Here is a 19,074-nt window from a genome sequence, read left to right on the forward strand (position 1 = left end):
TACTTCGCCCAAGGCACACTGTACTGAAACTGCTCAAAGATAGTGATAAAGAAAAAAATCATAAAAGCAACCAGAGGGAAATCACAAGTTAGGCAAAAAGGAGCAAATATAAGAATGACATCAGAGTTTTCATTGGAAACAAGACTAATATCCCTCTGAACATAACTATAAAATAGCTAAACAAGATTTTTTACAAATCAGATCTACAACATATTAGTTAATACATCATGACCCAAGTGGGTTTATTCCATGTATGGAGGCTTGATTTAACATTGGAAAAAATCAATCAGTGAACTGTAAAAGAAAAACCATATGATCACCTCAATAGACACAAAAATCATTTGACAAAATCCAACATCCATTCCTGGTAAAACTCTTAGCAAACAAAAAATGGAAAGGAACTTCCTTAACCTGAAAAAGGCCGTATATGAAGAACATATATCTAGCATCATACTGAAAAACTAAAATCCTCCTAAGTTCCTCTAAGGTCAGAAACAAGACACGGATGTCTGTTCACTTCACTTCTATTTAGCCTTGTATTGGAGGTTCTCCAGTGCAGCCAGACAAGAAAAAGAAATAAAAGACATCCAGATTAGAAAGAAAGAAGTAAGCTACCTTTTTTCTTTGTTGTAGAGGATAATTGTTCTCTATGAAAATCCTATGGAGTTTCTCAAAAAGTTACTAGAACTAATTGAATTTAGCAGGGTTACAGATAGAAGATTAATATATTAGAGTCAATTGTATATACTAGCAGTGAGCTATCAGAAATTGAAACTGAAAAAATTGCAACTTATAAATATTGAAATATTTAGGGATAAATCTTGCCAAAACACATAAAAGACCTGTACACTGAAAACTAAAAATCATTGCTGAGAGAAATTAAAGACCTAAATAAATGGAGAGACTCACTTTGTTTATGGTTCTGAGAATTCAGTATTGTTAATTCTCCCTCAATTGTTCTATAGTTACGCAATCCCGGTCAAAATCCCTGGAGGCTTTTTTGGGTAGAAATTAATAAGCTCTTTCTAAATTTCATATGAGAATGCAAAGAACCTGGAATAACCAAAACAAGTTTGAAAAAGAACAAAGTTGAAAGCGTAGTACTATGTGATTTCAAGACTTATTATAAAGCTATCATAATCAAAACACTGTGGTATTGGTGTAATAGATAATAATAATTGATAGCCAAATATATGAAAAAAATGGGGGGGAATTGATTTTTGACAAAGGTACAAAGAGATGCAATGCAATGCAATGAGAAAAGATAGGCTTTTCAACAAAAGGTGCTACAATAATTGGATTTCTGTATGCATATACAAAAATCAACTCAAAACGGATTATAGACCTAAATTTAAAACCTAAAAATATACAACTTTTAATAGAAAACATAGGAGAAAATCTTTGTGACCTTTGGCTAGGCAAAGATTTCTTAGATATTATACCAAGCATAATCCATAAAAGAACAAATTGATCAATTGGTCTAAAATTTAAAAACATAAGCTCTTTGGAACAAACGTATGGACACCAAGGGGGGAACGTGGCGGGGGGTGGTGGTGGTGTGATGAATTGGGAGATTGGGATTGACATGTATACACTGATGTGTATAAAATGGATGACTAATAAGGAAATAAATAAATAAATAAACATTTAAAAAAATAAGCTCTTTGAAAGACATTTGAAAGGAAATGAAGTAAAATGATGAAAAGTCAAGTCACAGACTGGAATCTTTGCAAAGTGTATATCTGATAAAAGACTTGTTTCTAGGTTATATAATAAATTCTCAAAACTCAAGAATAAGATAATATGCAACCAGTTTAAAACCAGGCAAAAGAGTTAACAGACACGTCACATATCTTCAGAGAAGAAGGAAGGATGACAAATAAGCTCATGAAAAAGTGCTCAACGTCATTAGCATAAATTAAAGCTACAATGCGATACCACTACACACCTATTAGAATGTCAGAATTTACCCACACCTGAAGATATGTCTCTTTAATTTCTGGAGTTTGGACTTTTTTGTGTGGAGATAAAATGCGTGGAGCATCTTAAAATTCTGAGGAGAAAGTCAAGAAAGTCATGGAGAGTCTGATTACTGGGGAAAAAATTAGAAATAAAATCTCCTGCCTTTACAAATGTAGCAGAGAAAGAAAACATTTTTATTGTTGAATAAGCATTAAACCAGTTTCCATCACAGGCAGATTGCAAAGACAGAAAGAAATCTTACCTTTCTATATAACCAGGCAGATATGTCAGTTACATACATGTTCTGAAGATAAATGATAATTTATCCTTCTGTAAAAGTACAGTTGACTCTTTTTTTTTTTTCTTTTCTTTCTTTCTTTCTTTTTTATTTCTTTATTTTTGGCTGTGTTGGGTCTTTGTTGCTGCATGCGGGCTTTCTCTAGTTGCGGCGAACAGGGGCTACTCTTCACTGCAGTGTGTGGGCTACTCATTGTGGTGGCTTGTTGCGGAGCATGGGCTCTAGGTGCATAGGCTTCAGTAGTTATGGCTCGCGGGCTCTAGAGAACAGGCTCAGTAGTTGTGGCACACGGGCTTAGTTGTTCTGCAGCATGTGGGATCTTCCCAGACCAGGGCTCGAACCTGTGTCCCCTGCATTGGCAGGTGTATTCTTAAGCACTGTGCCACCAGGGAAGCCCTGCAGTTGACTCTTGAGCAACACAGGTTTGAACTGCATGAGTTCACTTATACGTGGATATTTATCAATAGTAAATATTGGTTTGGCCAAAAAGTTCTTTTGGTTTTTAAGTAAAAATAAAAGACACTTTTCATTTTCACCAAGAACTTTATTGAACAACATATTCACTGTTTTGTTCTACTGCCTTCTGCCATTTTTCAGGCAGCTTCATAATTCCATCTTCCCAAAACTTTTTATCTTTTTTTGAGCAAAGAACTATTCCAGGTGCCTTTTACAGTCTTCCAGGGAATTGAAATTTTTTTCATTAAGAGAATTTGTAAAGACCAAAATAAATGGACATTGGAAGGTGCAATGTCTGGTGAATATGACGGATGAATCAGAACTTCCCAGCCAAGCTGTAACAGTTTTTGCCTGGTCATCAAAGAAATATGCAGTCTTGGGTTATCATGATGGAAGATTATGCTTTTTCTGTAGACTAATTCTGGATGCTTTTCATCAAGTGCTGCTTTCAGTTGGTCTAATTGGGAGCAGTACTTGTTGGAATTAATCATTTGGTTTTCCGGAAGGAGCTCATAATAGAGCTCCCTTCCAATCCCACCATATACACAACATCACCTTCTTTGGATGAAGGCTGGCCTTTGGTGTGGTTGGTGGTGGTTCACTTCATTTGCCCCATGACCTCTTCCGTTCCACATTACTGTACAGTATCCACTTTTCATCATCCATCACAATTTGTTTTAAAAACGGAACATTTTCGTGACGGTTAAGTAGAGAATCAAATGTGGAAATGTGGTCAAGAAGTGTTTTTTCGCTTAACTTACGTGGAACCCAGACGTCAAAGTGATTAACATAACCAAGCTGGTGTAAATGATTTTCAACACTTGATTTGGCTATTTTGAGTATGTTGGCTGTCTTCCGCGTGGTATAACGTTGACTGTTATATCTCAATTAACGTCTCGATTTGATCGCTGTCAACTTCAACTGGTCTACCCAACCGTGGAGCCTCATCCAGCAAGAAATCTCCAACATGAAACTTCACAAACCGTTTTTGACATGTTTGATCCATCACAGCACCTTCTCCATACACTGCACAAATCTTTTTCTGCATTTCAGTTGCGTTTTTACCTTTCTTGAAATAATAAAGCATATGCCGAAAACGTTGCTTTTTTCTTCAATCTTCAGTATAAAAATGGCTACACAAAATTCACCAATTTTGATGTTGTTGTTTTTTTTTAAATGCACGCTGATATGACAGCTGTCACAATACAATCTAACAAAGTTGTTTTGAATGAAGTTAAAGACAACTAAGCGCTCCTAGAGCCATATTATGGAAAAATCCGAACAACCTTTTTGGCCAATCCAGTACTACAGTAGTACGCAGTCCGAGGTTGGTTGAATCCATGGATGCGGAGGAACTAGGAATACAGAGGACCCGGGGATACTGTACTCGAATTAACCCCCACGTAGTTTAGGGATCAGGGGTACTTTCTTGACAACACCATTTGCTATACATTCTAAATTCACATGGTGATTGGGGTGGCCATCTGTGTTAATTGCCTTTATCCAGTGGAAAAGTAATACTTCTGCATTTATGACAAAGGGGTAATCAGAGCTTGGAGAAAGGTACCTAAGCTAACCTCCCACAGTGACAGAGAGATTGGGGTGCTATCTTCCTTGATGTTTATATTTCAAAGGCATGGCTCCCAGGCCTTTTAAGAAAAACATTCCTGGATTTTAAAGCTGGCAAGAGGTTTACGAAGCTTTTAAAAAGATTTTACATACATATCAAAGGGACAGTTAGAAGTTTTCTCAAGGCAGTGACCTAAGAATAGGGGAAAAAGGATAAGGTCTTTTGGCACCAGGAAAAATTTAATATTTTTTCATTAATCTTTAAAAACCCAGAGATCTGACAGTGTTATACCGCTGAATTAACCAACCTTTGTTACCATCTACCTCTGGGCTTTTTGTTATGTGAGATAACCCCAACTGTTTACGTACTGATAGTTTAGGTATCCTCTATCCTATAAGAAAGTCATCCTAAATTATTTGACCCCTAAAGGCAGAGGAAGATGAATTTTCCCCAGCCCCCTTATGTTTCACGACAAAGCCTAAACCATTGAAGCATACCAGAAATGTTCTGCCTCCTTCAGTTTATCTTTTAAAAAATGCATTTGAATCCACAATACACCCACATTTGTTTCAATATTTTTTCTTCCCCACCCTTTCCCGCCAAAAAACAACTTTAAGATTTGAGAAAAGATGTGGGGAAAGGCAGAGAGGGGCAGATCTTTTGGAGAGGTTAATAATTGTATATTTTAATATATCATCTTTTAGAATATAATTTCCACTGAGTGTCTTTAATTTGATTTCTAACCAGTCTATTCTAAGACATTATTTAAACATTAGGAGTATAAATGAAATGGAAGGTTTAAGTAAATTATTTTTCAAACAATCTGAGGTTTTATTATGAGTTACTTGCAGTCCCTAATGCAAGCCTTTAGCCTTGTAACATCTATCCATAATACCCTGGACATTGCCACTGCTAGTTGTGAAAAAGAATAGACATGTTGGCAAAGCTCATTTGATAAACATAAAGGATTAAGTAAAGAACATATTAGCTTGGTAGTTGGTTCTTTTAGCCTTACCATTTCTCCACAGACACTTAAATGTTTCTCCTCAGATTTTGTTGACTGTTCTTTCTGTAAAACCTTCCTATTTGGTGGTTACCGCCAACACTTATGTTGAGATGACTTCTGTAACCATCACCTCCTCTGAATGTCTTGTCTTTGTAGATAAGAGAAAGATAAAAGAGATGTATGTGAGCAGCATTTAAAAATAGCTCTAAAAAGTCAGCAAGACATCCAGTAAAACTGAAGTACTAAATAGCACCTTTTTATATACTTACAGGCCTTTGTCAATGCCATTTGTCATCTATTATCTCTAACTTTGAACTATAGTTTTAAAAAATCCTTATTAGAGGAAAAAACATCTAGTAGTCTGATAGCTAATTTAGATTAGACTTTCCTCAACTTTCACAGCAAAGATCACACTTCTCCAATTTTCTATTTTTAAAATCCAAGCTAAAAATCTTAAATTTAAGTCAGTAGTAGTGTACCATGTCCTTGACATGAATTGTTTAGCTATATTACTGTACTTTTAAACATTTATTTTGTTATAAATTTTAAAATATATCTGTATATCTATAGTCTAGCCTCTGCTCTCTAGGGATTATTTGACTCTCCAAGAAGTAGTTAGTTTTATTCCAAACCCCTACTTAAGGTCCAGAGGTGTCCTAAGGAGGGTAGACATGGAAGTTGTTATTAGTTTCCTAGGGCTGCCATAACAAATTACCACAAACTTGGTGGCATTACAGAAATTCTATTCTCTCACAGCTCTGGAGGCCAGAAGTCTGAAATCATTTTCTTCTGAAGGTGTTCCTTGGATGGTGGGAGCTTATCTTCAGTCTTCGCCTCTGCCTTCACATGACGTTCGTCCCTATGTGTCTCTGGGTCCAAATCTCTCTCTCCTTTCTCTTGTAAAGGTAGAAGTCGTTGGATTTAGGGCCCATCCTAAATCCAGGATGATTTCCTCTTGAGATCCTTGACTAATTATATCCCCAAAGACCCTATTTCCAAATAAAGTCACATTCTGAGGCTCCAGATGGACATGAATTGGGGGGTGTGGGGACTGTTCAACCCACTACAGTAGTATTACGATTATTTTTTAAATGATTGTTTAAAAATAATAATACCACTTTCTGTTATCTAAAACTTACACAATCACTATCTTATTGATTTTTATAACTTGTTGTGTTTATGTGAGGTACTTCTATAGCATCCCCAATGGAAAGGAATCATTTTGCAGGAAACTGCATTTTCTCTCTATTCCTTCACTTAACTCCTCTCCCAAGTAGTGATGAGATTAGAGTGAGCCTGATACATTAGCCCACATTTAACCAAGAGACATGGAACTGCACACAACGTAGCTCTCCTGGACGTATTTGTGCCCAGAACACAAAGAGCTTGTGCTTCTGATCTCCATACCGTAAGCTGACCCAGCGGAGTCTCTTGCTACGTCCATCCAAGTCTTTTTTCAGTGCTAGCTTCTTTGCCTGTAACCTGGTGAATAAATCAGTCAAGCAGAGCTCAAGGTCTAGGATCAAAGTGAAATTAGAAGCACTGTCACTCTCCATTCCAGCTTTACCAGTTATAAAGTTGATAAGCAACCCTCCTTTACCCCAGTGCTGTGTTTTTACTCTGTCATCCAGAACTATAACAGTAAGCAGAAAAGATATTAATGTGCCTATTTTTAAAATAAAGTAAGTTTAGCTAAAATATTGTAAAGGGATTCTCCACCAAAGCCTAGTAAGGCCCAGCCATTGCTAAGATCAAGAGTTAGAACCCAGATTTCCTCACTCTGTATAGCTGTTTCTTTAGGCTTACTTTGATGACCCCCTAATAGAATTCAGATTAGAATTTGCCCAATTATAGTATATAATATTCTTACCTATAATGGTAAGAATCATTTTGTAGACTATCATTTTTAATTTCTAAGTTACCACTGTGGCCTGCAGTGTTTATGGAAAGGTATAAACATATGCCTTCATATAAACAATGCTATTACCTATTGGACTTCTCTGGTGGCTCAGTAGTTAAGAATTTGCCTGCCAATGCGGGGGACATGGGTTCGAGCCCTGGCCCGGGGAGATCCCATATGCCACAGAGCAACTGAGCCTGTGCTCTAGAGCCCGCAAGCCACAACTACTAGAGCCCATGCGCTGCAACTACTGAGCACGCATGCTGCAACTACTGAAGCCCGCACACCTAGAGCCCGTGCTCCACCAAAAGAGAAGCCACTGCAATGAGAAGCCCACACACCGCAACAAAGAGTAGCCCCCGCTCGCCACAACCAGAGAAAGCCCGTGCACATCAACAAAGACCCAATGCAGCCAAAAAACCCCGAAAAGACAGTGCTATTACCTATTAAGAGAGACTAATTATTAAACCTCCTGTAAATCCATAATGTTTCTGAAACCTTTATTTAAGTTTGCAGTACCTTCTACAAGAACTGCAAAAACTAATGTGTTAGGAGTATGTGAAAGTCCTTGCTGTGTCCAAATAATGTCCTTTACTTGTTCCTTCAGTGTTTATTAATAAATATAGATTAATTAATTTCTAGTTATACTATGAGGTCTCTAAGCTGCCAAAACATATGACTGATATTATATCTGATTTTTAAAAGAAGGTCTCTAAAGAATTCTGAATTGGTTTGTTTTATGCCATTTTACAGTTTGTTGTTTTATGTGTTTCAGGCAGGTATATGGGATTTGCTTTTTAACTGCCTTATTTCAGAGGTCTAGTTGTTCATCTTACTGGATTTTCTTATGCACTCTTCTGGAATATTTTGTGTTTCTAATCATTTGAATGGATGAGGTTCATTTTCTGGTGTGTTTTTCATCAAAGCTGCTCAAAATAGGTCATGGGTGTCATCTGCCATTATAATTGAGATCACTTGATCTTCTTGTTGAATTCTAATTGAAACTCATTTTCCCCTTTTATTTTCAGATACTTGTATCTTCTGTTCTCCAGTGATGACCTTTTACCTTTAGACCACTGGGTATTTAATACAGAGGCTCACCCTCTGCCTGTGTTACATTTAGCCAACACCACACTTTCAAGAAATCCTGCTGTTCGATGAAAGCAGCTCCAGAAAGACCATTCTCACCTGTGTTTTGTTTACATGGACCACTACAGAAATTAGTCTGGAGAGGGGCCTTTTGAAAACCTGGACCTCTTAAGTCAGCATGGCAGGGTGAAACGTGACTATTCCCCGCAAGACTTTTCAACTTGTAGATATTTCAACTTTGAAATGATTCCATTTTATACCTGACCAAAACATATTCTGGTGTGTGTAGGACAGAGACCTGATGTGCTTTGATTCTTAACGAGATGGTCACATGAGAAAGTATGCCTGTTACTGCTTATTGCTTTTAGAGTCCTGGAATCTGGAGGCTAGATTTCCTGAGAATAAGCCAAGAATGTGGAGCACCTTGCAGGAGTTGGAGATGGCCTTTGGAACCAATTATATATTTGTTTCCTCCCAAAGTGGAGCAGCTCTCAAGTCAAAATATTTACACATTGTTTATCCCTTTTTTCTCCATTTTTAATAATGGAATGAATGAAAATAAATAAGAACAAAAGAACAGTGTAACTGCATCAGCAGCAAGAAGAGTCAAAAAGGAAACAGAATACCTATCCCTGTCTGAATTTTCAAGTTTCGTATTAGATGACCAGACTGGCAGCCATTTCAAATCTCAGTCTATCTATTCCATTGAAATTCCTTGGTTAAATTTGTTTTCTCTGGAGGCATGGTCTCACAAAGAATACTCTTCAAGTCTTTGTCTCCATATGGAATCATTGAAACTGCTGTTTATCATAACCACTACTTACGAGCCTGGGTTTGGGATTTTGTGCATGTTGTTCAGTCTAGTGTTGGTAGCATGACAAAAAGTGGGGAAAATGCCGCAGTTTGTTGCCTTGAAACCTCTTCTAAGAGAAAGCCTTGGTTTTGTTGGTAGGAGATTATTTTTCCAAAGCAGCAAATCTACCAAGTAAATTTTATCTACTTTAACCTCATTATAAACTTAGTAGAATCCCTCGATTTACAACTCTCTTTATGTGGCTTGGCAAAATTCACTATACTGTCATGCAGCTCTGAATTTACCTTGATGAGGCAAATTACTTTTACAATTTACTAAATCAAAAACAAAATATAGTGAAACTTCCTTAAGTATTTTTGGGACAGGGGATCCTTTATTATCCCATTAGATGAGGGAGCTTTTCACAAATATTTTATGTAAAAAATAAATTCAACTTTTTTTTCTCCAAGGGTATTTACAGAAATTCAAAGAATTAATCAGAATAGCTTCAAAATAATTTTTAGTGATTAAATGTGGTGTAATTAATTATATTACGCTAAACATGGGATATATCTAAGGGGCTTTCTCTTACCATCAAAAGATTTTGCAATGATATTTCTTTTTAAAGAAATTATGATTTCTCTACATTGGGAGGGGAATCACTTAAATTTTATCAAGAACTGTAAGATAAATATCTAAGACTTAATAAATTTTCTGTCCCTTGAATTTATGTCACAGAGCAAGACACTTTTTCTTCCTTACCTTTAATACAGACTGCTTCCATTGACAGTAATAGTTGGGAGTAGTATTATTAGTCTAGTATTTACTCTGAATTTGAAGATTTCATGAAACAGTGTGCAGGAAGCCCACCTTAGAGTTCTGAAGGCTTATTTTCTTATTTTGTTTACTCTTTTATTAGCATGTGGTAGATTTAAATTGGAGAAAGATTTAATAAATTAATGTAATTAAATATTTTTTAAGGGTGATCATCTTATATCACACATAGTCAAGCAGTCCTCGCAGTTCAGCAAACGACCCATAAATGATAACCACCTCAAGATTTTCAGTATACATAGAAAGTAAGGATGTAGAGCCAGTTGATTATTTAAATCTTTAGGAGAGTTAAATTTTAGTACATATTTTGAGACTATAATACCTTTTACTAGTTGAAAAATTAAAATTTTTAAATGAAAAGTGTAGATGACCAACTTTAGAAGAGAAAGGGGAAAGTATTTGGTTGTCAAAAAATGTTAGCTTTCCTCCTAAAAATAGCAGAAGCCCACTTATGAGTCACTAAAAAGAATGAAAAACTTGACTTGGCAAAAGACCCAGAACAGCTGTAGAGATGGCAGTGAACCCTCCCTCACTTCGTTTAGAAGAATGCTGAGTCAAGGGGCCTTCTTGGTTCCCCAAGAACTGCTCAAGGAATGAGAAGACAAAACCCCCGCCCCAAGTGCTCCATTTGTGTTTCTCGGATGAGTGGAGCTCGGGAAAAGGCTGAGAAGTGTACAGGCATGGCCAGTTCTGGTACAAGCAAAAAGCTTGAGGGGGACAAAGGAAGAGTCTTTTTCATCATCTCCCTACCTTCCTTGTGAGAAGACTAGAGCTTATGAGTATGCTTCCTTTTTTTGTTGTTTTTTCTTCTCTGAATACCAAAGGCAATTAAATTTAAGTCAGCTACAAATGACTTGCCAGTGTCATGTTTTATTTTTGTTATAGATTAAAAAAATTACTTTCTCCGAGATCCATCCTTATTCCATAGTATCCCATATTCTGCTTAGTTTCCAAGAACATACTTTACTTTGTTCTGTCCCTTTACAGTCCTTTGCATTTTGTAGACCTTATTACTCAGGTTAAATACTCATTACATTTATAAGACCTTCTGCAGAGAGCCCAGAAATGCTCCTTTCCAGGTGCCTCCTCAAAAGCAGACACATTACTTCGTGCCTTTGGCACAGATGTGCAGAGTAGATAGATCATTTGGTATATGAGAAAAAAGAATAGAGATGCTGAACACCCCCTCTACCTTCTATATTTATTTTTCTTTTAGAATTTTAGGATCATACTTTTTGGTTCAAACCAGTATAAAGTTGTTAAGACCAAGAGAATGTGGTCCCAATCAAAAAGAAGTCTTGGTGCAGAAAAGTAAGTACCCAGTCACAGGGTTCTTACTTTCTCGTGGGTTGCACAGATGTGCTGTTTTATGTCTCTCTGACACCAACTTATTCTTGTCTTTGAGCAGATGTTTATATGTAAAAGCAAAACCTGGATATTGAAGGAATATATTCCTTCTGTGGAATATTGACCCTGATTCTCTATGATGTCCTCTAGGACAACCCAGGGCTTCACTTGGTAGATTTTAACCAAGCAGTTTAAAATTTGATCATTAACTTCTCATCTCCATTCTCCATTGCCAAAGTCTTTGTCAAAACTACAAATTTGTTGCTAAAAGGTTGTGCTTGCCATTCTCATCATGGAGTTTCTCCTTAGGCCTGGATTTCTTTGAATGAATGAGTGAGTGAATGAGAGGGTGAGTGAATAAACACAGGGTACCTAATATGTGCCAAGCGTTGTGCTAGGCACTTTCAAGTATTAGAACATTTTGTGATTCCAGTGGCATTTACTGTATAAGAGTTGTTCATACCATTTAAAGTGTTTTCCAGTATGATTCATGTTACAGAATCCTTAATTTTGTATTTCATTTAAATTAAATAAGGAAAGAAATGGTTTATAATATATTTTAAACAATGTGTTACTATATAATACTAACAGCTATAATTGTAGTTAATAACTAAAGTCTCTTGGAAAATGTCAAAGAAATACTTGATTTCTGATGCAACTTTAACTAAAATATCTACTTTAGAAATAAAAACATTCTTATTTTGCTATTATCACTTTAATTACATAATTAAAAGTTAATGTTTTATAGAAATGCTGGTTATTTTATATTCAAAAATTTTATCACCTAATTCATGGGTAAAATTTGCAGTTGTGAATTGTTCATGCTCTGCTGTGGTTCCTAGTAATGGTCCCATGCTGTTAAATATAAAGAAAAATATACTGAAATATTTCTGAGTTGCTAATAACAGTTCCTAGTAATGGTACCTTGAGTTCTTATTTTTCTTTAGGTTTCCTTACCCTCAAATTGGCTATCTCATATCTTATCCACTCTTTACGTAGATACATACATAAATACAGTTGTATGCAGAGATTTTTAATACTGTCTCTGTCTGCTAATTAACAAACACGGTTGTTAACGCGTTTTGGCTGCACAAATTCTAAGCAGAATATTTGAGGAACCAAATATGATCTGGAGGTATTTTAATGCACTTACTTGGTTCAGGAACACTGGTGAAGATGATTTTCTGTTCCTTCAGCTCATTCAGATCACACTCTTGGTGATGTCTAATGGATCAGCAAGCTTCCTCCAGAGGGCTAGATGATAAATATTTTAGGCTTTATGACCGTGCGGTCTCTGTCTTTACTACTCAGTTCTGCTGTTGAACTGTGAAAACAAGTATAGACAATATATAAAGGAAGGGATGTGGCTGTGTTCCAATAAAACTTTATTTACAAAAACATGGAGGGCTAGATTTGGCCCATGGATCATAGTTGTTAACCCTTGATCCCAATTTACATTTGTATAAGACCCTATAATCTTTGATATGCATCTTTTATCTGTGTTTTGAAGTACATAATTCATTTTTAAAGCAAAATAAAAGATGTGTGTATGTACGATTGTATGTATTTGTGTAACCTAAAGCTATATATTTTGTTGTCTTGAAAACAGCTATACTCTACTGGAGTCTGTTCAGGTTTCAATATGGTACAACTATCTTGAAAGAGGCATTTTTTTGTTCATGGGGTATGCTATCAGCCCTTATCCTTGCCTTGTCATTTAATGCCACAATTCCAGAGTCTCTGTGTAAAAGGAAGGGTCTCTGTGGTGTCAAAATAGTATATTTGCTCCAAGTTCTGCCTGCTCATTGACCTTTGGACCAACGACTGTGGATTGCTGGAGCTGCAAAAATTCCTCCACTTGAATACTCGTAGAGCCCTATGACAAGAATATGATAGAATTTCTGACCGTTGTGCTAAAGAAACCAATCTCTTGGAAAAATTTTAAGCAACAGGAAAAATGGGTTATGTGCCTCAGTTGCCATTTGGCAACCACTATTACTTTTTTAGAGTGCAGAAAGGTACTGCCCTTATTACCTCTACAACAGCCTAAATCTGAGGAGTGCAGAGAAAAGATGTATCCAAAAGAAGAGTTCCCCTTCCTCTTCTTGCACTTGCCTCAAATTCTTTCAAGTCAATAGCATTACTTCCGAATGTCAGTGTGCATCATATTTAAATTAAAGCATCCTCAGCCTTAGCCTTTTAACTGTTTAACAACTAATCCATTTTAAACTTTGAGCACAGCAGAACTCATGAAATTACACGACACCATATTGCTAGTATGTATGTATGTATGTTGCAGTGCACCAATCATCCTGAGAATAGCTTTTCCACGAAGAAGTTTATCAAATATTTCACTGTATTTGGAAATTCTAGAGGAGGGGAAGCCTGTACTCAGAGTGATAGGGGAGCACACGTTATAAATGAGCTACCTTTCTAGGTCCAGCGTACTATACAGATGGCTTCAGCTCAGTGTGAACGTTAAGTGTGAGTACCCAAACACACCCACATACATACATGTTAATATGCAGAGGATTTTAAACGATTTGAATGCTACAGAATTCTACTGCAGATTGCATACCAGAAAACTCCATGGAGATAAGCTCAGCTCTTCTTGGGAAAAGTTATTTTTTAGAAAACTTAGAAATCAGTTTTTGTTTGGATTAACTGAATAAAGCTTCCCCAATTTTAATACTGGATTTGGAAGTTGAAATGCCGTTCCTCAATCTTACTGGTCTCAAATTCAGTGGTAAAGTTTTTCCCTAAACTAATAAGAGGGGCAAGTATAACCTCCTAAATCGGTACCCACTGGCCGCTCCTGAACTGATTTCCAGTTATGTCCTCCATATGTAATTTTTATAAATTAAAGGTAATATTGTATATTAAAGATTAAATAAAGATGTTCTTTAAGTGAAAAGTCTGTTTAGCCTTCATTTGTACCCAGGATGACAATACAGTTCCATCTTCCTCTTTTCAGAACAACTTTGGCTTTTACAGTAACTGGTAATCTTCAGTCTCCCACATTCAGAGAGTATTTCTTTTGGTTCAGCTAATCTTCACATTCCTTGATGTTATAGAAAGATGAAGAGCTTACTTAAAGGGTAATTTTCATGCCATCTGATTTTAAGAAAACAAACTATAGGCCTGTGTGGCAATCTTATAGTATGACTGTGCCTGTTATCTCTAAGACCTAGTCTAGTCCAACCTCTGAGACCATCAAGCTTAAAAATTGCCTTGGGACTTCCCTGGTAGCACAGTGGATAGGACTCCGCACTCCCAATGCAGGGGACCCAGGTTCGATCCCTGGTCAGGGAACTAGATCCCACGTGCATGCCACAATTAAGAGTTCGCATGCTGCAACTAAGGAGCCTGAGTGCCGCAAATAAGACCCAGTACAACCAAATAAATAATAAGTAAATAAATATTTTTTAAAAATTGGCTTAATCACTGGATCTCATTCTGTCACATTAAAATCTGACCTGACCCTAAGAATTCTTAAGTGATTCTTGAGCAAAAATAGGCCTAAGGGGCTTGAGGAATAGGATCAGCTAAACTATAGATAGTGGTTTAATCTATGGATACTGTAAAGCACAGGATATTTAAAACTCTGTACCCATGGAGTGTCAAATAGGGTAGTAGTAAAGCCCAAAATAACAACCAATTTACATCACTGAGGTCTACTTCTTCCTGGCACAGTAGATTTTAACTTGATCAAAATTTTAAACTAGGAAATTTAAATTATAGATTTATCAAAATTAATTATGGACTTATCTTTTCAGAAGCAACTAAAACAGGACCAGATAAAAGAATAAGATCTCAGAGTGACTATAATGTGATAAAATTGGCCTCTGTCTGCCAGTTATCTGAAATTTTCGTCATTATTTTATTGGGTTACAAAACACTGTCAACATGCAAATAGCAATCATGTTAAGAGTATGGGTTCATAGAAACAGTAGACTGGTGAGTGCCAGGGGCTGGTGGGTGGGGAAGATGGGAGATGTTGGTCAAAGGGTACAAACTTCCATTTGTAAGATAAACAAGTTCTAGGGATGTAATGTGCAGCATGATGACTATAGTTAACACTATCGTATACTAGAAAGTTGCTAAGAGAGTAGGTATTAAATGTTCTCACCATACACACTCCAAAAAATGTATGTGAGGTGATGAATGTGTTAATTAACCTTATTGTAATCATTGTACAATACATACATATATCAAATCATATACACCTTCAATTTACATCATGTTATGCCAATTGTATCTCAGTAAGGCTGTAATAAAAAAAAAAAAAAAAAAAAGATTGTGGGTTCAGATGGTGAGAGACTGTACCTTGTTAGCTGACCTAACAAATTTCTTAAACTTTTTTTTTGTGATAAAATATAACTTAAAATTTGCTATTTTAACCATATTTGTGTACAACCCAGTGGCATTAATAATTACATTAACAATGTTGTGCAACCATCACCACTATCTATTTCCAAAACTTTTTCATCACTGCAAACAATCTCTGTAACCATTAAGCAATAATTCTCCATTCTCTCCTTCCCTCAAGAAAATTTCAATTTCTTAATCTGAAGAAAATCTTAATTTTTTTTTGTCTGTAGAAGGAAGATAATACTGATTTTTTAGGAGAACTAAATAAGAAAAAATCCAGGTACCTGGACTGAAATAAGCTCACAAACAGCAGATAGTTGCTGTTTTTTAATTATTTTCATTAGCAGCAGATTGGAGTAAAAATTCCGAAAGAAATAGAAAAGAATTAATAAAGAGGGGAAAGGCAGTAAAGAACCAAGAAAACTATGTAGTTCTACCTCCTTGTTTTATACGAAAGGAAATTGAAACAAAAGGGCATAAAGTGAAGGCATTAGATGATCTCTAAAGTGGTTTTGCAGTTTCATCATTCATGATTTCATGAAGTCTCATGCAGTTTTCTTATTGTTATTAGTGACATGCAAATAATATATATGAACTAATCAGTTTAAAAACTGTACAGTAGAAGTTACTTTTTGTTAAAACACATACACAACACCAACAAATAAATACACTGAAAGTTAACAGCAATTATCTTTCTTTGGCAAGGATATAAGAGAATTACTTTTTGCCATTTGCTTTTTAAAATTAACTTTATTGAGGTATGATTCACATAAAATAAAACTTTCCCATTGTAAGTGGGAATATCAGTGATGTTTAGTAAGCTTATAGAGCTACACAACCCTCCCACAATCCACAAAGATCCTGCATGCCCATTGGCAGATGGTTTCTGTTCCTGTCCCAGCCCTTGGCAACCGCTAATCTGCCTTTCATCTTATAGATTTGTCTTTTCTGGACGTTTCATATAAATGGCATCTTATGTATACAGTCTTTTGCATCTGGCTTCTTTAACCTATCAGGGTTTCCAAGCTGTATCTGTGCTGTAGCAAGTATCAAGAGTATGTTCCTTTTTATTGCTGAAAATATTTCATTTCTATGGATATACCATAGTTTGTTTATCCATTCATCACTTAATAGACATTTTGGTTTCCACTTTTTGGCTATTGTGAACAACGCTGTTATGAACCTTTCATACAAGTCTTTGTGTTGACATATGTTTTCATTTCTCTTGTGTATGGACCTACCTAGGGGTTGGAAATGCTGGATAATATGGCAAAGTTATGTGTAACTTTTAAAGAAATTTCCATACTGTCTTTCAAAGTGACTGTTTTTACATACGCACCAGCAACGTACAAGGGTGAGAGTACCAGTTTCTCCACACCCCCACCAACATTTGTTACTGTCTTTTCTATAGCCATTCTAGTGGGTGTGAAGTTGCATCTGAATACGGCTTTCATCTGCATTTCCCTGATGACTGATGACGTTGAGTCTACGCTATTAGCTGTGCATATGTCTTTGGTAAAATGTCTATTCAAATATTTTGCCCATTTAAAAAAAGTGGACTCTCTTATTGAGTTGTAAGAGTTCTTTATATATTCTGTATTTCTTTTCTCTAAGATTGTGGGTTTGTCATCTTACAATATTTTTTAATTCTCTATTTTGAGTGCAAAATACTCTGATTTTGATAAAGTGTAATTTAACAGTGTTTTCTTTTATGGATTTTCCTTTTTTTGCCTAATCCAAGGTCACAAAGACTTTAGACCTATGTTTTCTTCTAAAAGTTTTATAGTTTTAGCTCTTACATTTAGGTGTATGATTCATTTTGAATTAATTTCTCATGTATGATAAATGTCTAAAGTCATTTTTGCATGTAGGTATTAATTATCCCAGTGCTATTGATATTTGTTGAAAAGGCTGTCCTTTCCCTATCATATTGCTTTGGCACATTTGCAAAATATCAATTGATCATAAACGTAAGGTTTTATTTCTGTATTCTTAATTTTGTTCCTTGATCTATGTCTTTCCTTATGCCAATACCACATTATGTTGATGACTGTTGCTTTAGAGCACTGGTTCTCAATAAAGGGATAGTTTTGCCCTGCATCCCCCAATGTCTGAAGACATGTTTGATTGTCATGACCTGGGGGGACTGGGGGGATGGTGCTACTGGCATCTAGTGGATGGAGGTCACGGACAAGAGACAGTATTTATTAGCTACATTTTTTCCCCTGAAAATAGGTCACTCTCCTGTTTCTTTACATATCTTATATCTTTTTAAATTGAAAACTGGATATTTTAGGTAATATTGTAGCAGCTCTGGATTCTGATCTGATCTCCTCCACCCAGGGAGGTGGTGATTGTTGCTACTGCCATTTTTCTGTTTTTTTGTTTAGTGATTTCCCTGGACTAATTCTATAGAGATCACCTTTCCTGGGGTGTATGACCACTGATATCTCTGCTCAGTGTTGTATGTTTTAAATCTTATTTATGTTTTTAAATACGTCTTCCTAGGAGTAAGCCCTGCGTCAGCATAGCTTAGTGATCAGCCAGTGATTTGTCAGAAGTTGTGCTCAAACATCTTTAGCCAGTAAGGGCTTCCACCCTTTGCCAGTGGATCTGTGTGTAGGTTGTGGAACACATTCAAACTGTGTGCATCTTACAAGTTCATGTAGCTTTCACTTTACCTTGGGCCCTCACTAGTGATAACTGCCTGGGTCCAAGACCTCACATTCAGCCAGGAATGTATACAGATAGCTAGGGCTCTCTCTAGTCTCCCCTGAATATATATTCTTCCTTGCTCTTGCTTGCAGCCTTCCAAACCACCAGGGACATGTGGCAAGGTGCACCATGTTTGTGTCATTCCATGGACCTATCTCCCTGTTAAATGTCTGGCCAGTCTGCCAACTGTTGCTTGTCCCAACCAGATCCAAAACCTCAGGCTAGCTGCATTGATCTTTCCAGTTCTTTTGCCACTGAGATTGCTATTTCTAACAATGCCCAGGAGAATGGAATTTTTCTGCACTCGCTCCACTCCAGTTTGTCCTGCCTGGGAGAACTGCCATGCTGATGGAGCTGGAAGGACATGGGAGCAGCCCTAGGCTGAAATACTGCAGACACACTGTCCTTACCCAAAGGTCAGTAATTTTTCTTGAGTAAGTGCTTCTTGATTTGTTGTATGCCTTTGCTCAATTTCTAGAAAGTTTATCTATGTTATTCCTTTTGGGGAAAGAGATTTGCTCCTCACTCTGCCATTTGCCATTCCAGGAATAAGTAGAAGATGGATGGATGGATGGATATTTTTATTGACATTCTTTGTAAATTCCTCTAGAAATTTTAGCTTTAAAGCCCTGCTCTTCTCACCTGAAAGACCTTTATCCACTTCTATCAAAATTCCACTCATTTTTTGTGTTCTCACACAATGAAACTTTTACAGAACCTTCCCTGACTTCCC

The 19,074-nt window shown here is 36.4% G+C and overlaps 1 protein-coding gene across 2 annotated transcripts in view; it reads left to right on the plus strand.

The window, feature by feature from the left end:
• MAN1A2 (mannosidase alpha class 1A member 2) overlaps nt 1-18,736 on the plus strand; it is a 178,369-nt gene extending 159,633 nt beyond the window's left edge. Inside the window, exon 13 of one of the 2 annotated variants that reach the window (XM_068540587.1) lies at nt 18,625-18,736. In XM_068540587.1, the coding sequence (XP_068396688.1) occupies nt 18,625-18,721 (97 nt within the window). In that variant the 3' untranslated portion in view covers nt 18,722-18,736. Of the gene's footprint in view, nt 1-8,220; nt 11,843-18,624 lie in introns of those variants that run through there. The other variant, XM_068540586.1, reaches the window with a different exon arrangement.
• Nucleotides 18,737-19,074: the final 338 nt, after the last annotated feature.

Source organism: Eschrichtius robustus, chromosome 3 (genome assembly GCF_028021215.1).
Source record: "Eschrichtius robustus isolate mEscRob2 chromosome 3, mEscRob2.pri, whole genome shotgun sequence".
Taxonomy (NCBI): domain Eukaryota; kingdom Metazoa; phylum Chordata; class Mammalia; order Artiodactyla; family Eschrichtiidae; genus Eschrichtius; species Eschrichtius robustus.